The 24560-nt window shown below is 62.9% G+C and overlaps 3 protein-coding genes across 15 annotated transcripts; 2 read left to right on the forward strand and 1 right to left on the reverse strand.

The window, feature by feature from the left end:
- Window positions 1-41: 41 nt before the first annotated feature.
- LRRC56 (leucine rich repeat containing 56) lies at window positions 42-18997 on the reverse strand. 11 transcript variants are annotated; one of them, XM_058690147.1, is made up of 14 exons: window positions 18737-18997; window positions 16894-16966; window positions 16233-16411; window positions 12573-12660; window positions 11920-11980; window positions 4637-4733; window positions 4364-4564; window positions 3783-3882; window positions 3599-3628; window positions 2883-3059; window positions 2740-2804; window positions 2390-2526; window positions 2047-2180; window positions 42-648 (listed from the first exon to the last, which is right to left on the reverse strand). In XM_058690147.1, the coding sequence occupies exons 3-14, from the start codon at window positions 16395-16397 to the stop codon at window positions 317-319; spliced, it is 1587 nt and encodes a 528-aa protein (XP_058546130.1). In that variant the 5' UTR covers window positions 16398-16411; window positions 16894-16966; window positions 18737-18997; the 3' UTR covers window positions 42-316. The 11 variants fall into 11 exon arrangements, with proteins under 11 accessions (XP_058546130.1, XP_058546125.1, XP_058546124.1 ...); XM_058690142.1 differs by lacking the exon at window positions 3783-3882 and adding an exon at window positions 17589-17815 and having other exon boundaries at window positions 3445-3628; window positions 16894-17143; window positions 18737-18989; XM_058690141.1 differs by lacking the exon at window positions 3783-3882 and having other exon boundaries at window positions 3445-3628; window positions 16233-16408; window positions 18737-18990.
- On the forward strand, window positions 17072-20996 carry LOC131486720 (proline-rich protein HaeIII subfamily 1-like). Its single transcript, XM_058686600.1, is given in 4 exon segments — window positions 17072-17148; window positions 17998-18113; window positions 19971-20827; window positions 20829-20996. Coding segments are annotated over 4 exon segments (1218 nt in total).
- On the forward strand, window positions 20753-23927 carry HRAS (HRas proto-oncogene, GTPase). 3 transcript variants are annotated; one of them, XM_058690155.1, is made up of 6 exons: window positions 20753-20907; window positions 22005-22170; window positions 22348-22526; window positions 22684-22843; window positions 22961-23042; window positions 23495-23626. In XM_058690155.1, exons 2-5 carry the CDS (start codon window positions 22060-22062, stop codon window positions 23021-23023), a joined length of 513 nt encoding a protein of 170 aa, XP_058546138.1. In that variant the 5' UTR covers window positions 20753-20907; window positions 22005-22059; the 3' UTR covers window positions 23024-23042; window positions 23495-23626. The 3 variants fall into 3 exon arrangements, with proteins under 3 accessions (XP_058546138.1, XP_058546136.1, XP_058546137.1); XM_058690153.1 differs by lacking the exon at window positions 22961-23042 and having other exon boundaries at window positions 20754-20907; window positions 23495-23927; XM_058690154.1 differs by lacking the exons at window positions 20753-20907; window positions 22961-23042 and adding an exon at window positions 21066-21288 and having other exon boundaries at window positions 23495-23927.
- The last annotated feature ends 633 nt before the right edge of the window (window positions 23928-24560 follow it).

A 24560-nucleotide genomic window follows, 5' to 3' on the forward strand; every position in this document is an offset into this window, starting at 1 on the left:
GCGGATTCGCTTGGTTTTGGGGTGCCCTATCCCAAGGGAAGGCCGGGCCCCATGGAAGGAGTGGGCAGCGGGGCCAGCGGTGGGGAACTGGGCTCTCCTATCCTGGGCTCTTCCTTGTGCCCACCCCTGGCAGTCCCAACCCCCCCACTCCCCTCCACCAAGAAGGGTCCCCCTTATGTCAAGCCTATTTCCCCGCCCCCAACACACTCTCCAAGATGCTCTGGGTTCCATGAGGCCAGAGTTCACATGGGGCTCCCACGACCACACTGGGGCTCCTTGGCCCGCAGTCCAGGCCAGCTTGGCAGCGGGTGGGGGGTTACACTAGGGGTGGGATTGGGCTGGGGTGATAGGGTTCAGGTGCTGCACGCACCGGAGGCCGGGGAGGTCTGGCTGCTGGATCCAGGGCTGGCTTTGGGCTGGGACATCCTTGGGCTCGAGGGTTCGGCCCCGAGGCCACCTCCAGGCCTCTTAGAGCTGTCACCGCAGCTGGCCCCTGACCCAGGCCAGGCCTCAAGCTGCCTAGGGCTCTGAGCCTACGCCTCCTGAACTGCAGGTCTGTGGACCCCCAGAAGGTGTTGCTGGAATCAGATGGCAAGGGGAACTTAGGGGGAGTGGGGATCAGGTTATAGCCTGAGGTCCTAGAAGACTCTGGAAAACAAGGAAAGAGAGCTTGTCAGACAAGCGTCCCCACAGGGATCAGTAGATGGGGCGAGGGCCACCACAGCAAGGTGGCAGTGTCCCCTGGGACCCCTCCCCCAGCCCTTCACCCCCTCACAGCGGCACCCCTCTTCTCCACTTCCTGTGCTCCCCTGGGAGGCTGTGGCTCTGTGGCCTTGTGACTTCTGACCGTTGCTGGGGCCACACCCACTTCTGGGCATGCAGAGGCCACAAAGTCTGAGCTCTGGCTTTGGGTCACTGAGTCGCAGCACCAAGAGTGGCCCTGGGCCAGTTCCTAACACTCCGCTATAGAGTGAGGCCCTGGCATCCCCCTCAGGGCAGACTGGGAGGTGTGGCCGTGACCACTGAGTGCTTCCCTGGACCTGGCCTGGAGTGGGAGGCCCTGGTACCCTTCTGTCCCTGGGTCCCCACTGTCTGTTACCACTCCCGCTGGCTGCCCTGCCTGTCCTCTGTCTGCCCCCCACCCCCACCCCCAACAGCCCAGGCACAAGCCTATGCAAGGAAGGGCACAGGCTTTGCCGGTCCTGTCCCTCTTCCATCCTGGCCCTTTTGACTCCCCAACCCACAGGAGGGTCATTCAGCCAACCTTTAAGCCTATGGCCTATGAAGGGAAACAAAAATAATATAAAAACAGGGAGGGGGACCAAACAGAAGAGACTCTTAAATATGGAGAACAGAGGGTTACCGGAGGGGTTGTGGGAGGGGGGATGGACTAAATGGGGGAGGGGCACTAAGGAATCATTGTTGCGCTATATGCTAACTAATTTGGATGTAAATTTTAAAAAATAAAAAATCAAATTTAAAAAAAAGCGCCTATGGCCTATGTACTTGCTGCCCCTGCTTACAATGCCCCCTTCCCAGGCTTGCCCCCTCAGTTCTACGCGTCAGTTCAGACCCTTCCTCCAGGAAGCCTCCCTGGACCCTGCTGCGTGAGGGTCTCTACAGCGCCCCCCCCCCCCCATGTTTGTTCCATGCAGGACACTCGCGTCCTGGGCCCAGCACAGGCCCTGTGTGCAGGGTAAGGGCAGCACCCTCCCCACCTCAGTCCCCTGGCCCATTTGGCGGCCTCTCCCCTCCTTTGGCCTGTGCCCTGCTCCCTGCCCAGTGGGACTGTCCTGGCCACTCATTGCCACCCTGCCCTCTCTTTCAGTCCAGAGCCCCTGCTCATACCCCCTTTTGTCCAGCCCTTGGGGCATTATTATCCTGAGCGCTTAGGGGAGGAGGACTTGGGATTAGAACCCTTGACTCTAAGTCCCCACCATCAGGAGAGGCCCTCCCCGTTACAGCCCCTCTCAGAGTCCAGCTGAGGAAGGGGACCCAAGCCGATGAATGCTGGTCTGGGGCAGTGAGTGGGGTCACTCTCAGTACCTGGGACCAGACATTGGGGGCCAGAGGGAGTCCTGGGCTTAGATTTGTCCTCTTGTTCTTCGGGCGCCCCCCGTGGGCCCCAGGGGGCTGTGGCACCTTCCTGCTGGGACTCCAGGTACCTACTGGGGAGGGGACTAGAGGGGGGAGGGGGTGCAGCCCTGCCCTTAGGGCCGTTCCCAAACGAATGTGCTCTGGGGTGGTCCCCCAGCCTCAGGCTCCCACGGCCAGCTGCCCCAGCCATCCGGGGTACCTAGGCAGCCCCCCCCCTCCCCTGCCATGACCTCCCACCAAACCAGGACATGCAGTGGTAGGGCTGGGGGCTGGGAGGGGGAGGGGCACCCACCGAAGGCGCAGCTCCCTCTGGGCCTGGAGCCTAGCCAAGGCCAGGAGGTCACTGCTGTCTGCAGGGTCAGGCCCTGGGGTGGAGGCACTGGCAGCCAGGTCCTCCTGTGGGGCCAGCTGCTCCGGAGGTGTCCAGGCCTGAGGAGAGAAGGGGCTGGTTTGGGGGCACAGCCTTCAAGGGGGCTAGGTGGGGGGCACCCTGAAGGCAGGACTCATCTGGCTGTGCAGGGTGTTGGGGAGGCTGGGACCTCTGGCCAGCAGTGACTGTAGGCCAGGGCATTGCCAGGCCAGCACACGGGTCCCCTGTGGTAGCACTGCAGTTGTGACCCACTTGGGGGTGACAAGCCACACCTGGCACTGGTGTCGACGCTCCCGCAGGCCTTTGGTGGGGTTTCCGCAGAGGACTCGGCTAGCACCTGAAGAAGAGGGGTGGCTGGGTCTGTTCTGGGGCTGAGGGGCTGCGGGGTCAGCTTTGTGCAGAGGTGGGTAGTTACCGTGGGTGAGGTTACTGGTGTCGTCCTGTGGAGCTGGGTCCTTGAGAAGCAGGCCTCCCGGCAGGGGACCCCCAGTGACCAGTAGGGAGAGGGGCCGTGGCCTGGGGGCCCGTGGCTGGGTCTCAGGCAAGGAGAGCTGGGAGCCGAGTGTCCGGATGGGGGCTCCATGGGGATGATCTACCCAAGGGTCAGAATCAGAGGTCACGGAAGCACACGCCAGCCGGCCAGCCCGTGACACTGTCCACAGGCCAGGGACCCCCGCCCCCTAACATGTGTCTGTGTGTCTGCAGGCCCACACCCCACCAGGCGCTGCTCTGCTCACAGGGAGGTTATCCTGGCCTGGGGGCAGGTATGCGGGGCTCTGGGGACAGAAAGTCAAGGCTGAGAAGGGATGTGAAATATGGCTGCTCATCTCTGAAAGGCCTAGGGGAGTGCTGGGGGGGTGCAGAGCTCTCTTCCTGGGGCGGCGGGGGGGGTGGGCATCTTCTGGGGCTCCAGCCGGTAAGGTCTCCAGGCGGGGCAGGGCAGCCCTTGCCAGAGGGCAGGGGAGTGGCCGCCATACCCAGCCCGGGGAACAGGCCTTCGGAGACACTGCCCTCCTTGATGGCCTCCTTCACCATGAGCCAGTCCTGGCGCAGCTCCCGGGGGGCCGGCACGGCCGTGTGTGTGGCTGGCACCTCATCCAGGACCCGCAGCTGTGGGACGAGCTTCCTCACCTCTGCCCGATAGTTGTAGCCGGGGGGCACCTGCAGGACGGAGGGCGTGGCGGGCCTGGGTCTAGCGGGCCCCTCCCTTGGCCGATTCCTCCAGACCTTCCTGTGGGTGCCGGCCTGGGTCACTCTTGGCCACCGGGGACTGTGGGGACCCTGGGCTCCCCCCCACCCCGGCACGTGAACTCACCCCCTAGGCTCACAGCCAAGGTCCAGTGGTGTCCTCTGGCCTGTGGAGCTCCCCTGAGCCCAGAGCTGTGGCCTAGCTGGGCACCACCACCCCGTGGAGGCTAGCAGGGCAGGAAGAGTGCGCTCTGGGCACGGGCAGTGCGGGGGTGTGGGCAGCTGTGTGGGGTGTGCGCAGTCCTGCGGGAGATGACGGGGGCTCTGGACTGGGCGTGCACGGGGTTGTGTGTGAGTGTGCGTGTGTGATTCCATGTGCAGACCGTACCGGACACGCGTGGTTCCATGTGGTGTGTGCGTGGGCCTCACGGGGGTCTGTGCGTGGGCTGGGGGCCTGTGTGCGCGTGGCCCCGTGGGGTCTGGTCCTGGCCTAGAAGGTCTCCAGCGATACCAGAGAATGAGTTCCCGGTGAACAAGTCACAGGGTGCAGGTGGACTGTGCCTGGGGGACGCGCCTGGGGACGATCCCGCCGCCCTGCCTAGACATGACCAGCGTCCAGGTGGGCGGAGAGGCCCCTGGGGCCGTGGGAGGGCCAAGAGTGTCTCCCCATCCCGTGCACGTGCTTCCCCGGGCGCCCACCAGACGCACCTCGTTGGAGGGGCTGGGCCCTGGCCGCAGGCACACCAGGTTGCCCTCCAGGGTGAGCGTGGCCAGCCTCGGGCACAGCTGCAGGTAACGCACCTGCTCCAGGACCTCCACACTGTTACCCTCCAGGTCCAGGACCTCCAGCTGCTCCAGCAGACACAGCGGGCTCAGGTCTGAGATGTTGTTGTAGGAGACGTAGAGCTCCTGGGACAGCAGGGGGCCTCAGCCAGGGCTTGGCCGGCACCCTCTCCCCAGCCCGGGGCACCACAGACCCACCTTCAGGGCCGGGAAGCAGCCAATGCCATCCAGGTCGGTCAGGCCGCAGCGGGCCAGCCACAGCACCCGCAAGCGGCCCAGGGAGGTTCCCAGGTCTCTGTGGAGGGCAGGGTCGGCTGGTCAGCGCCGTCCTGGGCTGGAGGGCCATGTGTGCGTCCACGAAGGCCCTGTGCTATGCCGTGAGCCCATCCACCACCCGCATCTGGCTCTCTCCAGGTGCAGGGCTGCCCGTGACCTGTGGCTGGTGCGTGGCAGCCTCCAGGCTGAGGAAAGGGCCCCGGAGCCCCCTGCCTCCCTGCCTTCCCTCCTTGCTGCAGCCTCCCGGGTCTGGGCACCGGCAGAAGCCACTTCCTCCTGCCCCCCCCCCCCCCCCCAGGGCTGGGTCTGGCGGAGGGGAGACGCCTTTGGGTGGGGTTATTTGGCTGAGCCGCACCCACCCACCATCTGGTGCAGCGGGGAGGGAGGGTGGGGCAAGGCGGCCCTGCCCCGGTGGGATCAGCCCCACTCCCTTTCTGGGCCGTGCTTGTGGCTGGCTGCCCCAAGTTACACCCCCTCTGCCAGCCAGCTGTGTCTGCAAGACCTCCCCCACCCCTGCCCCGGGCCGTCCCCTGCCCAAGCCTTGTCTTGGCCCATCGCCCTCCCTCTGCCGCCACTCCCCTGCAGACGGGCAGGCCGGTGCTGCCTCATCTTAGAACAACGCTGGGGCTCTCTGGGCCCACTGCTGCCTGCAGGGGCCCTTCATTCCTGGGTGCCCCCTGACAGGGTGTATGTATCCTTTCATCGGGTTCGGGGAGGTTCTTGATGGCATTTCTTTTGTATTTCTCTCTCCGTGTTCCCCGTTCTCACATCTGGAGCTCTACCAGTCCTTCCTCGGTTGTCTGAGGATGACCCTCGTTTTCTTATCTTCTCTCCCCTGTTTCCATCTCTCTGCCTTGTCTTCTGCTTTCTGGGAGATTTGCTCATTTTCCAACATTGCTACTGATGTTTTTATGTTGGCCGCCATGTCTGACTCTTCAGTGGCCCTCGTTGTCCTCTGCTCTTTTTTCGTAGCATGCTATTCTTGTTTTGAAGATGCCAAGAGGCCACATCTTCCGTGTCTCTCGCAGTATCTGCTGAAGTTTGGGGGTTTTACTCTCCTCCCTCTATTGCCTAGTCTCCCCTGGGACTTTTCCGTGTCGTGTTGCAGGCACCCTAATATTTCTAGTTGTACCATTAATAGCTTCTTGGGCATTCGAATTGGGGGCGAGGGCCTGAAATGCTGCTTAGAAGAGCTGCATGGCCGGGACTTTGACGTTGGGGGTCTTCCCTGCCGGGGCCTGGGGTGAGGGTGGGGACCAGTCGCTGCAGCGTGACTCCTGTGCTCCTGAAAGCGCACCCCTGCGTTTTCTCGCCTCGGGACTTGGCGTCTGCCCTTCTCCCTGCTTAGCTGTTCCTGTTCCTGTGTCCTCCCAGCCCTGTGACATCCGATGGCTTTTCTGCACGGCTTGGTGACTTCCTCAGACCTTCCAGTGCACATGCCCCCTCCCCCCACCATGATGACGTCTGACCCACAGCCTCACCTGGCTGCCGTCCCCCCAACCTTCACGTCACCTTTGTGAACTTCACTCCCGTTACGGGGTCTCCACGTTCACCCCCAGTCCGCTGCAGCCAGCGTATCTTCCCATCATCTCTTAATTGGCTGAGGTCTGTGTCTAGTGACTTCTTCGAGAGGGGCCAATCAAACTATTTTCCTTGATCTGTAACTTAATCCGAAGCATTGGCTGGGCGTGGAATTCCCGTTCCTGCTTTCTTTCCACTGGGCATGTGGGCGTCACCCCATCTCCTGGCCTTGAGTGTTTCTGTAGAGAGGTCCGAGGGAAACCACATGACTGGTTCACCTTCAAGGAGGAGGTGATGCCTTTCCTTGGCCGCTTCCAGATTTCATCTTCACGTCCAGTAACTTCGTTAGGGTGTGTTCCAGTGTTAGCTGGCCACCTTCGATTTTTCCCTTCAACGTGTGGTTGAAAGTCCTCTTTTGTGTCTCACAAGTTTTCTTTTTTTAAAACAATTTTTTTTACTTTTATTTATTTTTGAGAGAGAGAGAGAGAGAGACAGAGAATGAGAGAGAGAGAGGGAGACACGGAATCCAAAGCAGGCTCCAGGCTGTTGGCACAGAGCCCGACGCGGGGCTCGAACCCACGAACCGTGAGATCGTGACCTGAGCTGAAGCCGGACACTCAACCAACTGAGCCACCCAGGCGCCCCTCACAAGTTTTCTTTAAAATTTAACTATTTGTTCTGTTCCATTATTTCGGCTTCTTTCTGAAGTGATTACAGTTACGTGCCCAGCAGACCCTCCGCCTGCCCTCCATCCTTGTGGTCCGTCCAGACGCCATTTACAGACAGGTGCGGTCGTTTTGACCATTCCTGTTCTCCACGCGGCACGTTGTGCTGGGTTTCCTGCAGGATCTCTTTGGAGTGTGTCTTCATTTCTGAGATGGTATTATTGTTCCATTCCATTTATTTTCAGAGTCTGCTCGTGACCTGTGGTTCAGACCCGAGGGGCACGGCCAGAGCGGGCTGCGGGGTGGGCTAGGTGGCTACGTGCCCAGCTGAAAGCGGGGAGTTCCACTGTCACAGAAGAGTGGGTACGGGGGAATAACTAGCAGATTTTGCCTCATCTCAGATTCACTAGGAAGATTACCGAATATTGGGAACTAATGACAAAGAGCACAGCACACGGAGTTTGTGGAACCATGCCTAACGCTGTCCAGGAAGACAGAGCTGCATCTTCAAGTGTGTTCCTCAGAAAACCAGAAGGATCGCAACAACAGAGCCACGCATCTAGCTCAAGGAGCTGGAAAGAGGACAACAGCACGTTTCAAAAAGAACAAGAAGTGAAGACAGAATAAAGATGGAGGCGAGACGAGTGACAACCAGACTGTACAGAAAACCAACGGAGCCAAGAGCCGACTCTGCAAAAAGTTACCGGACAACCTCCCGCGAAGCGAAGGTGAGGAGACGATGCAAACAAATACACAGCATTTCAAAGGAGGAAGAATTACAGCCAGCGCAGCAGTGGCAAAAAAACAGAAGACACTGTAAACAAAATATAGGCCAACATTTTTGAAAACCTAGATAAAGCGGGCACGCAAGGAAATACGAAACTCGGTTAAAGAAATTAAGTGGTGACGGTCATCCCCCAACCCTCGCAGTCCTCAGACCTGGACTGGTTTTCGTTAATTAATTCAAAAATGTTTATCGATTTGTTTTGAGAGAGGAAGAGAGAAAGAGAGCAGGGGAGGGGCAGAGAGGGGGGAGGAGAGAGGGAGAGAGAGAGAGAGAGAGAGAGAGAGAGAGAGAGAGAGAGAGAGAAACCCAAGCAGGCTGTGTGCTGTCAGGATCCCGACGGGCTGGATCCCACGACCCTGGGATCGTGACCGGAGTCAAAAGCAAGAGTCGGACACTCAGCCGACAGAGCCACCCGGACGCCCCTACCGGTTTTAAAAGTAAGTTCAAATTAGCCACCAAGGAGTCGACAATGTCGATCTTCCACAACAGTTTTGTATACAAGAAGTTTAAAAAATAGAGCGGTCGAAAAGGACAGTTAAAGGGGGAGGCAACGTAGGCGTCAACCCCTGATCCCAGAGCCAGGGAAGTACAGGGCAGGTGAAGGGCTGGGCCTCGTGAGCACGGACAGGAAGACTGCCGAGCAAATAGAATTCAAAGTCACAGTGATGTTAACTCAGCGTGACCCAGTAGTCCTACCGCAGATGCACAGGGAAGAAGGATCACCACCACCGATGGGGTCCAGGAGTATCGTTTCGTGATCGTGTGGACAGACGCAGAGAAACTGAGACACGCGCCCGTTCAGACAGACAGAAACCAAGCGTGCCCGCCGCCTCTTTGCTCGTATTTCACGTCGTGCCGGGGGACAGGCCCGCCGAGGCTACGGGGTGAGACGAAGAAGCGTGTGGGCTAGAAGGGAAAGTTGCTGGTCTTTCTATCTTCAAGACAGAAACCCCGACCGAATTAACAAATTACTGGGGTTCTAGGAGAGCTTGGCAGTTTTGCTCTGTCGAAAATCAAGACACGAGGTTGCCAGAGACAAGACCCACGTATGAAAGTCGGTAGTGCTGTACTGATGGAAAAGAAATCTACGCTACATCAGCGTAGTTCTCTACGTTTATAGTAACCAACCAGAAAATACAAGAGAGACGGAGCCCCATTCGTGATTGTAAAAATCCGGTAAACATGTGGGCGTTTAGTTCTGGTCTCAGGGAGGCTGATGTCCTGCCCCCTGTCCCAAGCAGCAGTGGGGACGGGAGGGGTGGCTCCTGGCTGAGCTCACGCCGCCTCCGTTCACGATCACATTCTGTTCCTGGCGGCTGGTGCCGGAGAGTGTGACAGGACGCGGTTCTGCACAGAGAAACGCAGGAGGGACGCTGGGAACCTGCTTGTTCTTACTATCAGACGCAGGAGGGCACGTTGCCCGTTACAGGATGAAGGGTGTCCCCCCTCCCAGCAACACGTAAGTCAAAGTCCTAACCGCCAGCACCTCAGGATGCGACCCTGTTTGGAGAAGGCGTTGTAGCACGTGTAATTATTAAGACGAGCTCCCCGCGGAGCGGGGTGGGCGCTAATCTCGTCTGGTGTCCTTATGAAAAGGGGACGTGGGGACGCAGGTGGGGACACAGGGAGGATGCCGTGTGAACGTGGGGGCAGAGACGGGGCGGAGGCGCCGACAAGCCAAGGAGCGCCGAAGACGGCCAGCAAGCTGCCCCCCCCCCCCCCCCCAGCGGAGCGGAACGAAACGGCTCCTCCCTCGCAGCGCCAGAAGGAGCCAGAGGCGTCCACCTTCGCCTTGACTTCTGCTCTGCCTAACCGGGAAAGACTACATCTCTGCTGCTCGGGGCCCCATGCGTGCCGGTCACTGCCGCCTCCTCCGTGGCCCGGAACGGGCTCGGCCCAGGGTGCGCGCTGGGGGATACAGCGTCCCGTGACTTGCGGCGGAAGGCTTTCTATCTGATAACAAACTTCCTGCCTAGGGGAAGCTTAAAGACTCCGTTAAAAACGTAAAAGAGCACACGGGTGGAGAGCTATCCACCTCCGTGAACGTGTATGGGTAACAAATAAACCCGAGGTAGCAGGTGAATCTTTCTTCGTTGCAAAGAGAATTCGGAAAGAGTCGTGCGGGCAACGCCCGACAAACAGATCGTAGACGTCAAATACGAGAAACGTTCGGGAGCAGCCTGGTCGTTTTGGGAAAAGGAAGGCGACGAGGAGGCCGTCGGACACGGACACGTGAACACACAGCCCTAGGAATACAGGCAGCGTGGCACTGGTGCAGGACAGACGGACAGACGCCGCCGAGAGCTCCCACGTCCACATCTGCGCGAGGACCCGATAAGTGGCAGAGTGGTCTGTAGGGAGGTGGTGGGTTGCTGGAGAGACGATGTCGGGAAAAGGGGCTCACCGTATGGCAGGAATTAAAACTGGGTCCCGATCTCATGCTGCCATTGAAGGCGACCTCACAGGTAGAGACCGTAAGAGTGAACGAAAGGAGAGACAGAATAATCCCGCGACTTCGGGGGCGTGGACGAACTTCCTGGATGAGACCCAAATCACCAGCCAGAATTGACGGACCGAGTCAAAACGAAGGGTTTCTGTGGAAGCGAAGGCCGCCACAGGCGAGGTCAGCGGGGGCAGGCGGGCTGAGGAGCCTCGCAGAGTCTAAGCCACGCTCAGCCCGTGTGATCAAGAACATCCACCTTCACGCCCGCGACATTTCAGCTGCTGAATTCTCTCTCAGCCGCCGACGAACGGACAGACGCTACGTCAAAATCATTTTCCAGCCCTTAAGACACTGCCTGAGATTTTATTTTTTTAAGTAATCTCTACGCGCAACGTGGGGCTCGAGCTCACGACTCCAGAACAAGGGTCGCACGCTCCCCTGACTGAGCCTGGGCGCCCCACCCCGGCCTGAGATTTTAATGCCCTTAGTATGGCTGTTATCAGCTAAGCCGCACATGAATTTACTGGATTGCCACGCTTAATTAGATAGCTTCCTTTTACAAACTGTTGTCCGCTTCCAGCCCGTGGAGATTTGCAAACCTCATGTGGCCCAGTTTCAGGATTCAGGAAGAGAAAACTTAAAAGACTTGCTACACTTGTCGCTGTTGTTATCAAGGGACAGAACGTGTTTTCTTGCAATTTATGATCTAATCATTTTTCTTGGAATTGGGGTGTTTTTTTTGTTTTCTTGGAATTGAATTATTTTGTTTTGCTACAAATGATGTATCCTATTTCTTAATTTTATAATACGTTCCACTTCTCTGTAGTTTTCATCCTTTCGTTTATGAGTTTTATACACTTCATTATTCGCTGAGCTAATCTGAAGCCTCAACAAGGAAGGAGTAAACAGGATTTTTTGTCTTTGTTGATTTCTCTGTCAGAACACTGCTTAGCCGCGCGTTCAAGGCACGTTCCTGAACGTGTCTCTGTGTTTCTAGACCCACTTTCTAGACCCTCACTGCAGACACGGTGTCCTCTGTGCCCCCTGAGGCCCGTTCTCTGCTCTGGCCCTTGGGGCTGCACCTGACCTTTATTTGATAAATAACAGTATAAATAAGGAAAATCAAGAAAGCATTCAAAGGAGGTTGCTTCATAAATACCTTTCTGGACTCACCTAGACATGACTGGGTGCTGAGAGCCCATTTAAAACGTCTGGATCATTTTCCAGAATTCTGACCACACGCACCCCCTGCCTCACACTGGCCGGCCCTGGCTACGTAAAACCCATTTTGCTCCGACACCAAAAACAGTCTGATGTTGCTTCAGCTTTGCTCTTTCCAGCCAATGACGTAAACAAAGGACGTTAATCTGTCTTTAGTTTTTTGAATTTTGTCTCTTAAGTTGATGACTCATGTGCCTTTACGTTTTACATGCCCCGCCGCAGGGACGTCTGAAACCCTGAAGGCTTGGGTGGTATTGGGGCACCCACCGGAGACCCTTTGCTTGTTGGGGACTCTTTGCCAAAGATGGGGAGCATCTTCCGGGCACCCCATGGTGGGTCCTTGGAGACCTGGTGTGACCAGCCTGAAGCTGACTACAGGCTCTGAGTGGTGTGTGTCACTCTCAGCAGGTGCCTCCAACAACCTGGGGGTGGGTGACGCGTGCCACATGTCCCGGAGTGGGGCTGGAGGGCGGGCATTAGGGCCCGGACACAGAGACAGCAGGACGCCAGGAGGCTCTCGGTGGGCCCCCCCCCCCCCCTCCGCCGTGATCCCGGGGCAGGTACTCACCTCACGGAGCCCAGGCAGCTACCGTTCAGCTTCAGCTGGCTGAGGTTGGGCAGGTGCACCCCTGGGGGCCAGAGGAGGGAGAGGTCAGAGACTGAGCCTTACCCCTCACTCACCTCTCTGCACCCTCCGGAGACATCCGTGCCCCTTGGCCCCTGATCGATGGCTGCTCTGAGTCCTGGAGGCAACCTCGCAGCTGTGTGCTTCACACGGGGCAGGGGACACCTGAGCAGACGGGCCCGTCCGGAAGGCCAAGAGGCCCCTGGACTCCCGGAGTCCACTCGGAGGAGGGGCGCCCCATTGCTGTGGCGGGGCCGCCACGGCTCGGGTCCTCTCCCTGAGCCACATCCCAGATCCAGCCACAGGCACCCCACACCCTAACCTGTGTCAACTGGCGGCTCTGTTCCAGGAACCCCCGAGCCAGTGCCCTTGTGCACCCTAAAGCCCCCAGGGAAAGGGTTCTGGGCTGGACGCCTTCCAAGAACGGGGCACTGACCCTGCAAGACAGTCCCCGATCCCTGAAAGAGGGATGCAGGGCGGGCCCGTGGGGTGCGGTGGTCCAAAGACCGAAGCCTGGAAGGGAGCCCTCCAGCGAACGGACCCTCACGAAGTCTGACCTTGCCGGCGGCGGGGTGTGGACGGGGAGGGGCTCTCACCGAAGTTCCCCAGGCTGCTCTCACGGGTGCTGACGCACGTCTCCAGCATACCCACCAGTCGAAGGTCATCCACCTGGGCCAGGGCGCGCTGCAAAGATCAATGAAGAGTCAGCCCCGGGGCCTGGACCGCGGCCACTCCTCCCCAGTCTCTGCCTTTGGCTGTGGGGCTGGAACAGGGGGCAGAAATGCCCGTGCCTCATCTGTGTCGACCTCGGCCAGGGATGGCTTTGGCTGGTGGGGCTCTTTGCAGACAAGGGCCTGCCCTGAGGGCACCAGTGTCCAAACGAGACCCGGGGAACAGAGCCAGTGTGTCAGAGCCCGGCGCCCGGTCTGCTGGGCGTGGCTGAACCACAGCCCCCCCGGACCCGCGGACGAGCATGCCTGGACCCACCCACGGCGGCTGGGTGTTGTTTGTCACGGAGCGTAGCAGCCATAGCGGATTCATACAGAACGCGGGAGCCAGGCACGGTTCCCACAGTCCGCACGACAACACGACTAAACAACGTGACTGATTTGGGACCGGGTTGGGGGTCTGAAAAGGCAGACGCCTGTGCCATGCGAGACAGTCTCCTGCGGTAGCCTGGATGGCGGAAAACGTGCACGAGGAGCTTGTCACGTCGAGTGGAGAGGCCCCGGCACGCTGCGGGCGGAGTGAGCTGAGCCCCTTAGTGCCCCTGACAGGGGGCTGTCCGGAGTGAGGGGACAGGGCCCCGGAGGTTTGGAGCCCGTGGGTCTGAAAAATAAAATGGCCTCTCGCTTCCAATCCGCAAGAGAGAAAGCTGAGAAGGGCTTGCAGGTAGGACGACCCAGTGAGCCAGTCTCAGGGACGAAGCCAGCTTGCCCGGCACCCACCACACCTGCAGAGGCCCCGGGCTCTCAGGAGAGGCCCCGGCTCGCAGTGACAGAGTCTGAAGAGAGGACCGTGTCCGGACACGATCGCAAGTACGGCTTTCGGTCCTGGCGTCGGCCAGACTCATTTGTACGGCGAAGCACACGGGCTGTGGGCCTCTGATGACCAGGCCGCCGCGGCCTGGACTGGGGGTCACGGAGGTCGTCCGCAACAGCGGCCCTTTCCCCAGCCAGGAGCCAGGCGGAGAAGGGGGTCCCAGGATGGACAGAAGCCACACCAGGGACAGAACGATCTCCAATCAATGCGTGTTCCCAGCACAGGGCACCCAGACATTTGTTGGGTGGGGGTCAGTGCCACCAGACCAGGGACCCCCCCCTTCTCAACTGGGAGAGGCTGGCGAGGTAGCCTGTTGTGTCCCCCTCTGCAGGCTGGCTGGGGGGCCACGCTGGTCCTCACGCTCGCCTGGGTCTCACGGACAGGCCCTTCTTCGGATGTGTGTGGTATAAACGTTTCCTCCCCGGACATTGGACTTGCCTGAGACGGGGCACGTGGGGACTCGGGGAGTGTGCAGGGTCTGGATGTGGGGGTGGGTAGGCCGCCGCTCACGCCTGTCACTCCTCTGAATTAGAACGGTGCGCCCATTCCCTGGCAGGCGACAACACAGACCCCAGAGCAGGTGGCCTCGTCCACGCTGGGCTTGGCAGAGGGAGCCCACGAGTTTGCACGTGGGGTTCGCCCGCTGCTCACCCCGGCGTCGGCCCTGAGCAGGGTGGTCCCGTGTGGCCCCTTGAGCCTGGATCCCAGCGGGAGCCCGCGGTGCGGCTGGGAGCAGGGCAGCCTCAGGACGGACGCCCGTCTTTGGAGCCAGAGTCTGGGAGGCTCATGGTCAGCGTTATGTGGCCACAGACGACACACGGGATACAGCGATCCCCCTGCCAAGGGGTTGGGGACTGCTGGTGGGCGCCTGAGCGTCAGCGAGATTCACCCGGGAGCAGTCTCAGGTGGGCGTCCACGTGGGTCTGAGGAGACAGCTTCGTGGCACGTTCGCACCCCTCCCGGGCCTGAGGTTGTGGGGATCCCAGGCTGTACGAAGCCTTCTGTGTGACGGGGCCCCCTGGGGAGTGTCCCGCCGGCCACCCGAGGAAGGCACGGCGGCCATACGTACCCCTGCAAACATCCTCCCTGTTGGGCACTGTCAGCCGAGAAGGAACACAAAACGAAAGGAAATGAAACACAGACACTCCGTTGAGCACCGGGAGTGTCTGTGGCTCCGCGGATGCTGGAGTGGGGTACGGGGCGGGGGGGTGGGTTCCTGCACCCGGACTGCAGCCGCCTGGCCCAGAGCCTGTGTCCTGTCTCCTCGGCCTCTGGCATGAGCTCACTTCCAGGCCCTGAGGGTGCTCGCGGCGGGCTCGCTCAGTCGGCCCCAGCCCGGCGCCTGGTGTGTGGTGCTCGGTGGGTGCTGAGGCTAGGTCCTCGTGGGGGAGGTGAGGGTCACTGCCCTCCCTGGCCCTCCCTGCCCCTGCTCCGCTCCCAGCCAGCTGCTCTGTCCAGCAGAGGACGCTCCAGCCCTGTGCCCAGGTCGACCGGTGCCCGAGTCCCCTCTGAGAGGCAGGCCGTCGTGTCAGGGCAGCCCGGGCTCCCCGTGGCCCTAGGCGTGCCTGAGACAGGAGCACCACCCCGAGCTCTGTGCACACTGGCCCCCTCCAACACGCCCGCCCGCTGTGTCTGAACCCAGACCTCACTGGCACCAAGGGACACAGGACCCCAGAGCTGGCCAGCACGGAGGTGGCCTGCAGCTGTGAATCCGTCTCTGTCCCCTGGGGCCCTGTTGGGGGGGGGGCTGTTGAGGAGCTGGTGGGGGGCCGTCCCGATGTGCTCCGTGCTGGACCAAGGCACTGGGAAGTCTTGGGCTCGCAGGGTGGCTGGAGGGCTGCACGCACAGAGGAGCCCGTGCGGAGCGCGGGGACAGGGGCCTGGCAGGCGAGTCCCACCCGCGCCGCGATCTCTGAGTTGGCTGGGGAGGCAGGTGGGGGCCTGGGGCAGCCAGGTTTCCTTCTGCTGCACGTCGGTGAGTATGTCACGGCAGGGTCTCCAAGGGACCCCTCTCCATGAGCCTCTCACCCTCTTACCCCGCGCAAGCGTGGGTGTGGCGGTGCCTGCAGCTGGCGGGGTCTGCCCCCTCGGCATGGCCAGCAGCGGGTGACGTGCAGAGCTGCCCAGAAGGGTCGCTGGGCAGGAATCGGGAGTCGAGAGGGCTCTCCGCGTCCTGGTGGGCCTCAGGACAGGGGCGGGGCTGACAGCCCCAGATGTGGGAGAAAGCCTTCAGCAGCTGCCCCGGACACAGTCGGTGGGACCCCGGAGTGACCCCCACTTAACCAGCTGGGCCCGGACGCCCGGGCTCCCCTACTGAGCTTGTGTTTTATCTGTCTATCCCCGGTGGTTCGCACCTGCTGTGTGCCGGGCATTTTGACGGCTCCCCACCCTGTCTCTTGCCGGGATGACAGCCGCTTGAACGAGGGGCTCCTCAGGTTCATGGAGCGGTTCACAGAGGGGTCCCTGGAGCCCAGCACACAGCGGGTACTAGGCAAATACCTGTGGGATTCCTGCCCGGCTCATTCCCTTTGGGGTCCTGAATGTCTGGGGCACATCTGTGTCACCAAGCACCTGTGTCACATAGCAGGGCTGAGGACGTCTGTCAGCCAGGCAAGCCTAGAGGGCTGGGGACCGAGGGCAGGCCGGACACCAGCCCTGGGAGGCTGCCCCACGCGGAGCCCTGCGGCCTGAGCCCCCAAGCCCTTGGCACTCACCAGTCGGGCAGGTGACAGGTACTCCTCTACCAACTGCTCGCCATGGCTGCCCGGGTCCTTGCTCTTCGGGCAGGGGTTGTGCGGGCCTTGCCAGCTCAGCTCCCGCACCAGGATATCGGCTGTGCTCGGCCAAGGCCCGTGGGCTTTGTCCCAGGCCTGGTCCATTCACATCCAACCTGCTGGGGATGGGCAGAAGGCAACGATGCCAAGCCTTTGCTCTCCCTCAGATCTGCAGCCTGGCTTAAACCCCTGCACAGCCAGCCCCTGTGGGGCTCCCCCTGTCCGGCTCTGGGGGGCTGTCACTCATTTAGTTTCCCCCCCACCTGGGGGGTCTCGTTGCGCACCCCCCCCCCCCCAGTCCCCTGCTCAGCCTTAGCTCACACCCCACTGGGGTCTAGGAAGGTCATCCTCCAGGGCCCACAAGAGGGGTACTGGCTCTAGACTCCCCTATCTGAGGTCCTACGTAGGCTGTGAGATGTGGGACCCGGGGGGGGGGGGTGCCATTGGCCCCAGGTCATGGTTGCTCTGTCAGCTGTGACCAGCAGCAAGCCATTGCCTCAGGCCCTGTGCTGTGCGTCTCCCCCGACGGTCTCCAAGCATGGGGGCCCAGGACTAGGCTCTCAGGCGTTCCCCGCCCCCCGTGCCCGCTGAGCCCCCTCACCTGAGGCAGCTGCCTTTTTCCACCACGGGTCAAACATTCAGGCAAGGGGGCGGTATGTGTCCCCAAGGGGCACCTGCAGGAGAGAGGTGGGTTGGCCTCCTGGCCAGGTCACCCTGCCCAGGGAATGTGAGACAGGCAGGACTGAGGTCACAGGGCTCAGAAGTGAGCAGGTGCCGAGATGCATGGGGCTGCCAGTGTGGGGACTGGCCCTCAGGTGCTTTCAGTCATCCTGATGAGGGACCTGGACTGGCTGAAGTCAGGTGGTGGCTGGCTGCATCCTCTTTCCAAAAGGGGTTCCAGGTCTGCCACAGTGGACTGTCTCTCATGGGCTGGGCTCCCTGGCATGCTGTCCCTCCTGAGTACCCCCAGCCCCAGGCCCCACAGGCGTTGTTCAGTGTGTCCCTGAGCCACCTGCACGAGGTTCGCCCGGCACTGGTCCTTAAAGATGCAGATACCCGCCAAGCCCCGGACCTGGGAATCGTCTCTGGGGTAGAGCCAGAAGTCTGCCCGGGATGTTCTGGCCACCTCCCTCCAACTCGGGTTGAGGCCTCGCTGACCCCTGCCTCTGTATTCCCCCCTCTCCTTCCTGGATTTACTCTCCTTATAAGTCTGACTCGTTCTACGGTCCTCTGCGTTTTACAACGCATCCTGTTGTAAACAGGAGTTTACAACAAAAACAGGAGTGAGCACCTTACCCCAAGACAACGCGGGCTCTGTGCGGGCAGGATGCTTGCCCGCTGCATCCACAACGTACAGGGCTCTGCGCTAGTCACCAGCCACTGTTCTTATCTATCAGCCTCTGTGGACGTTCAAGACGCATCCTCTCCGCCATGCTTAGGGCAGGGAGGGTGGCCAGCTGGGCTCTGACAGAGGCCTCGGGGGGGTTGCCGAGCCCTGGCTCTGTGCGCCTCAGTGACCTCACCTGGAAAGTGACGCAAACACCCAGGATCCAGGGAGGCAAAGGCCACGGGGTTTCCAGCCAGGATTTCTTTCCTCAAGTTCCCTCTGCTGCCTGCCTTTCTCTAGCTGGTGAAAAGCCCTAAGCCTGGCAGGAGGACCCCACCACTGTGCCTCCTGGCAATGTGCCGGCCACCCCACTCCCAGGCCTGCCAGCCTTGTGGAGATGGGAGTGCATGGGCTGGTCAGGCTGCAGCCCCAGGATGCCCTTGGCAGCCTTAAGGGCCAAGCCCACTGTTCCTTCCTTCTGTGCCTGACAGCAGGTGAGCAGAGGTCCTACCCCTGACGGGGCCCAGAGCATCGGTCTGGTCCAGCCCAAAGGTCTCAGGGTCCAAGGAGCAGGGCCTGTAAACACTGTTCCCTCACATTCGTGCACTGGCTGGAACCTGTCTGTGCTGTTCATGGCTCTCTACTCCCAGCCCCTGCCCTGCCACTCTGCGAGCCCTACAAGCCTCCCAGGTTGGAAACCCATGGGGCTGTCTGTCCCCACAGCCCAGGCTAATGCCAGTCCCTGGTCTGGCTCATCAGCTCTCTGGGTCCCCTCCGCCCTCCAGGCCTTCACCACAGCGGGAGGAGCTCTGAGGGCAGGGCCTGGTCCCCTGTGGGTCTCCACCATGGAAACTCCCAGAGCAGAGTCTGGGTCCCTGCCTCCCGATCTTCCCCAGAGGCGGGGCTTGGGGCCCCTCCTATCCCGGTGAGTGGGAGCCCGGCTATTGGTTTTGCGCAGGGCCCCTGGAAGACCAGATTTGACACCTGGGGTACCACTGAGTTCCCCACTGGCTTTGCTGCTTCATCCTGGGGCCTGCTCCTCGGCCTGTCTGCCCCAAGGCACGGGGGAGAGAGCGAGGCCTGCGGCCCGGGGCCCAAAGGCGTGTTTGGCTCTCACCTGAGGGGTTGGTCTGTATGCCACCGCCCTGGGCGCCCTCCGCCGCCGGGGGCTCGCTGCGACTCGGGGTCGGTCGTTCTTCCGGGGGCGGGGTTGCGGGCCCTGGGCGCCATGGCAACGGGGCCGGAGCGTCATTTGAATACTCAAATATTCATGAGGCCGCGGGACGCTCCCTGACTCCCAGGTCGAGCCACGCCCCTTTAGCAACAGTCGCTCAGGCAGGGCGAAGGGGGCGGGGCAGCAGCCAACCCGGATCGGGATCGGGAGCGTCGGGCCCCGTAGGCCGCGGGCGCCCCCTGGGCTGGGAGGGAAGCCGGGGCAGAGGTGAGACGCCATCAAGCGGGGACGGCGGGGTGGGGCGCAGACAGGTCAGGTGTCAGCCCCTGCAAAGCGGGTCTCTGGAGCAGACCAGCACCCACCTCTCCCAGCTGGGAGGGTCGCCCGTGAGGCCCTGGCCCTGGCCCTGCGGGATTTACCTCCGCCTCGGAGCGTGACGGATGCCAAAACAAAAGGAGCCCCCGAGGACGAGGCAAATGCAGACATGGACACCAGGAGGGGAGTTTGGAGTGTCCACGCTCGAGAGGGACGCCACCACCCGCTTCCATTTGTGCACCTTTACTTCGCGTCTGTGCGCGTCAGGCGCAGGCCCGGCTCTGTTGTAGCAGCGGTGCAGTGCGCGGGACCGCCAGCCGGATACAGTCACGGCCGGTGGGGTCGGTGCTGTGATGGGGGCGGGGGTGGTCCCCGAAGGGGCCCTCCAAGGTCACGGCCTGCAGTGGGGTGAGCTCCCAGGGAACAGCACGGAGCGGGCACGGGAGGGGATAGGGGCAGGGAGGGGGTGCCGTCTGAGCAAAGCGAGGTTGGGTTTCACGTGTGATGAACGCATCATGCTTTCTGTAAAAATGAGAGGTGTGTTTATACATTGCACTGAAATTTTTAAAAATGTTAAAAACATGTCTTTCTTGAGAGGAGACAGGACGTGCATGTTTGTGCTTGGGGTGTCACCCACTTGGGCAACTTTTGGGTTGGATTTGCTGGGTGCCGTTTGTTACCTGTACCGTTGGAGCCTCTGGGCTGGGGGAGCTAGGTGGGCCGGTCTGCGGGGCCTGCCCAAGTTGGGCGAGGCTGGTGGTGAGGGGATGCGGGAGAGGGGCTGCGCGGAGCCCTGGGAGGGGCTGCGCGCTGCTGAGAAGCAGCTGAAAAGACAGCGGGTCTCGCTGTTCCGCGGGCTCAGATGGGTCCCCGCCCAGCCGAGACGCCCCTGCACCGCCTGGCCCTGGGCGCACCGGCTGTGCCGCGCCCAGGACTCCGCCGGAGGTGCCGGGTGTCCTGGGAGGGTTGCTGGCGCCCGCTCCGGAGCCACCTGCGGGGAAGACGGGTGTCGGGCAGCCGAGCCCGCGGCCGCTGGGGGACCCAGAGGCTCCCGGCGCGGCCCGGGCCTGCTCCAGGCACCTGACCCCCGTCCCCGCCGTCCTCTCCGCCTTCCTCCGGCTCCCAGCCCGGGGGTCGTCCGCGGTGCTGACCCTCTGGGTCCCATCGTCCCTGAGGCTCGTCCCGCGGACTGACCCTTCCGCTCCGGGGCCCCCTCGGCGGGCTGCGCGTCGGGGGGCAGGGAAGTCCTCCCCGCCAGGGCAGGGGGCTCGAGCCGGACCGCAGCGACCCCGCCCCAGTCTACACCCGGCCAGGGACCCGCTCCCCTGCGGGGCTGCTGTCTCCTCGGGAGAGTCCCGACCCTTTCGGGGGAAGCCGTCGTCCCCGGACCCGCGACCCCAGCGTCCTCCCGCCCGCCCGAGCCCAGCCCCCCTAGGCCGCGGCCCACGAGGGCCTCCAGGGCCGGCACCGCCCTCCGCGCCGTTTCCCGGAAGCCCCGCCCGGTCGCGGCCTTTGACAGGCGGGCCGGCAGGCCAACCGGAGCGGGGCGGGGCGGGGCGGGGCGGGGCCCGGCGCAGGCAGCCAATGGCAAGCCGCGCCGGGCTGACGGACGGGGCGCGGGGCGGGGCGTGCGCCGGCCCGGCCGAGTGTCCGCCGCCCGCGCGCCCCGCCGCCCGCAGCCCGAGCCGCACCCTCCGCGGACGGAGCCCATGCGCCGGGCGACCCGCGCGCCCCGGCCCCGGCCCCCTTCCCCGCCCCCGCCCCGGCCCCGGCCCCGGGGGCAGTCGCGCCAGTGAGCGGTGAGTGCGGCGGGGGCGGGCGGCGGCCGGGGCTGCGGGGCGGCCGGGCGGGCGGCTGGCGGCGGCGGGGCGCGCGGGGGCGCAGGTGAGCCGCGGGCGGCGGCGGGGGCGCTGTGCGTCCGCGTCCCCGGCCCTGCCCTGCGCGGGACCGCGGCCGTCGCGGGGTCGCCCGCCCTCCGGTCGCGAGGCTGCCCCCCGAGTGCTCCGGCACCAGGCGGCCATCACGCGCAGCCGGCGAGCCGGGGTGCAGGAAATCACTGCCCGCTGTCCGCGCAAGGGCGTCCGCTCGTGAAACCGCACAGACTGGGGCACCCCAGCCGGAGGCCTTGGCCCTGGCCTTCGTTCTTTGTCACCTGTGCGCCCGCTGCACACGTCGTTTGGGTCTGTTCCTCTCAGTCAGCTGCGTATCGGGAACCCTCCCCCCACCTCCCACCCCCACCCCCACCCGGCTGCCTCATCTGCCTTCTTTTCTCCAAAGTTCGTACGGCAACAGGATACCGGGGTTTTCCCGTTATTTTGACGTGTGCCGGTCTCCTTGCAGTGCGGGCAGAGCCCACAGAGGGCAGGGGGTTCTTGTCTGCCTGTCACCGTGCGCCCGGAGCAGCAGCAGCTGGCATACAGTAGGCGCTCAGTAAATACTTGTCAAATGCAGGAACAGGCTCCGTGGGGCCCGGAGCGGGTTGTAGGCGGGCACTGGCCTGCCTGGGCACGCTGCTGGGCGCTCCACGGTGGCAAGACCTGTTTTCGCAGGGAGGGGAACTGGGAACCGCTGCCTGCAGGGCCTCCGGTTCAGGCTTTCTGCCTACCCAGCAACTTCTAATTCGGGTGCGTGGTTGGGAGATGCTCTCAGCTGTCAGCCCTGCCTTTGGGGGGCCAGCTCCCTGCCTCTCTGACAGCCATTACCTGCAGCTGGAGGCGGGGCCCGTCTCCCACCCCTGGGCTGGAGGTGCCACAGGTGGGCGGCTGGGCCTCCATTCTGGCTGCCACCCCTGTTACCTAGTTGTCTGGGGCCAGCGGGTGGGACGGGCCAGCCCAGGGAGCTCAACAGGCCTGCTCTGTGGGGCCTGGCCTGTGGCTGAATGCAGCTTCCTCGGCAGGTGGGACAGGAGACCACCCCGGTGGGTGCCGTGTGCGGCTATCCCCTGAGGAACGATGACGGAATATAAGCTCGTGGTGGTGGGCGCTGGAGGTGTGGGGAAGAGTGCCCTGACCATCCAGCTCATCCAGAACCACTTCGTGGACGAGTATGACCCCACCATCGAGGTGAGCCGTGCTGCCCCTGTTCCCAGCCCTCCATCCTGATGTGGCCTCCTCTTCTGTCTGCCTCCCTCCATCCCAATGCCTAGGGGCGGGGCATGGGTGGGGCCCCGGGAAGGGCTGCTGCTTTGCTCGGCTCCTCCTAGGAGAGGTGGGGTGGTCCCTAAGCGCTGTGCTCTGCAGGATTCCTATCGGAAGCAAGTGGTTATTGATGGCGAGACGTGCCTACTGGACATTTTGGACACGGCGGGCCAGGAGGAGTATAGCGCCATGCGGGACCAGTACATGCGCACTGGGGAAGGCTTCCTCTGTGTGTTTGCCATCAACAATACCAAGTCCTTTGAGGACATCCACCAGTACAGGTGAGCTGCTTGCCAGCCCCCAGGGGCCCTCCCTGTCCCCTTTCCCTTTTTTTGTCCCTTTCTCTCTCTCCGTCTTTCTCTCTCTCTTTTTGCTCTCAAGGTCCTGGATGCAGCTATGCCTGCAGCCCGTGACTGGATCACACCTCCTTCCTTGCAGGGAGCAAATCAAGCGAGTGAAGGACTCCGATGACGTGCCCATGGTGCTGGTGGGGAACAAGTGCGACCTGGCCGCGCGCACCGTGGAGTCCCGGCAGGCGCAGGACCTCGCCCGCAGCTACGGCATCCCGTACATAGAGACGTCGGCCAAGACTCGCCAGGTGAGCCGGCTCCCCACCCCCACCGCCAGCCAGGGACCCCCCCTCCCCCGCCCCGCCCCGCCCCGCCCCAACCCTGCCAGGGAGCAGTGCTTTATTGCCCCCTCTCCCCCAACACAGGGCAGCCGCTCTGGCTCTGGCTCCAGCTCCGGGACCCTCTGGGACCCTCCGGGACCCCCGTGACCCAGCGGCCCCTAGCGCTGTAAGTCTCCCCGGATGGCAGGGCAGTGAGGGCGGCCAGGGCCCAGGGTCTGGGCTGACACAGCTCCAGGGGGAGGTGGAGGTCCCTGGAGAGAGCTGCCCTGAGCCAGGCCGGAGCGGTGACCCTGGGGCCCTGGCCCCTCTGCCCCCAGAGATCCCCGTGGGCCCTTGTTGGCCCTGACCCCTTAGCAGGCTACGGGGGACGAGGGTGGTGGGTCAGACAGGAGTGGGACACGGGGTGTTCAAGCTTGGAGCCAGACCTTGGGGCCGCCCTGTGGGGGAGCCCCGGGGGATCAGGCCGCCCTGTGGGGGCAGCCCTGGGGCTTCCTGCCTGTCGGGGTAGGGGTGGGGAGGAGGCGGGCGAGGGGCTGGAAGTCTGCATGAGCTCGAGGCGGGGGTCCCTGGGTTTCCTCCCCTGCTGAGTCCCCCTCTGAGCCGGCCCCTTCCTCCTAGGGTGTGGAGGACGCCTTCTACACGCTGGTCCGAGAGATCCGGCAGCACAAGGTGCGGAAGCTGAGCCCGCCCGACGAGGGTGGCCCCGGCTGCATGAGCTGCAAGTGCCTGCTCTCCTGACGTCCCCTCCGCATCCACCCTGGCGGCCCGCTGGCCCTCTGTGCCCCACGAGCACAGGCACGGGGTCCGGAGGTGCCGGATGCCGGGAGGAGGTGCGGACGGAGGACGGAGGAGGGGAAGGAAGGAAGGAAGCGCTCCCGGAGTCCGGACAGCCCCGGGCTCTCCGGACAGAGTGACCGCAGACCTCCCAGGACGCTTTGCACGGACTGTCGTGAACTGACGCCACCGGCACCCCGCTGTTACTCTCCTCCCAGCCCCGTCCCTGGCCCGCTGGGCACAGGCTGAGTTGCAGTAAATTATTTGATGGTCTTGACCCTGGCGTCTGGCCGAGGTTGGGAGGCACAGGGGAACCTCAGCTTTGCGTGCCGGGCGCCCCCGGTGCAGGGGCGCGTGGCAGGGGCTGGTCCTGCGGCCGGGGCCGAGCTGCCGGTCTCTGTTCGGGGCATCTGGCACTTCTTGCCGAGAGCCCTGGGCGCTGTGGTTGCAGGCTGGTTCTGTGTTTTACCACGAAAACACCTCACTGAACTTGAAACAGCACGGGGGGGGGGGGGTTTGAAGCCAAGGGTGTGTGTCCCCCCTGGAGGGGGAGGCCCCCGTTAGCGACCAGACGGGGGCAGGGGGGCAGGGGTCTGCCACCTCGGAGCCTCTTCTGCTGACTCCGGGGGGCGTCGCATTTCCTGAGTTTGGGGACCCCGCGAGGCAGGTGCTGAGGGTGGCAGAGGGACGGTCTCAGCCTGCCAGGTCCGCGCCTGCCGGCTCCTCTCGTCTGACCTTTTCGGCGCAGGACCCCAGCACGTCCCCGTGCTGAGGCAGTGGCCTCAGCCTCTGCCCTGTTGGTGCCAGGTGACTGACTGCTAGGACCTGGGGTCTGGCGGAACCCGCGGCCCTGTGCGGGTGAGGGTGGGGCCGACCCGCCCACCCCTGCTGCCCCTTCGTTGGGGTGGCC

This window comes from Neofelis nebulosa, chromosome 10 (assembly GCF_028018385.1).
Source record: "Neofelis nebulosa isolate mNeoNeb1 chromosome 10, mNeoNeb1.pri, whole genome shotgun sequence".
Lineage (NCBI taxonomy): Eukaryota > Metazoa > Chordata > Mammalia > Carnivora > Felidae > Neofelis > Neofelis nebulosa.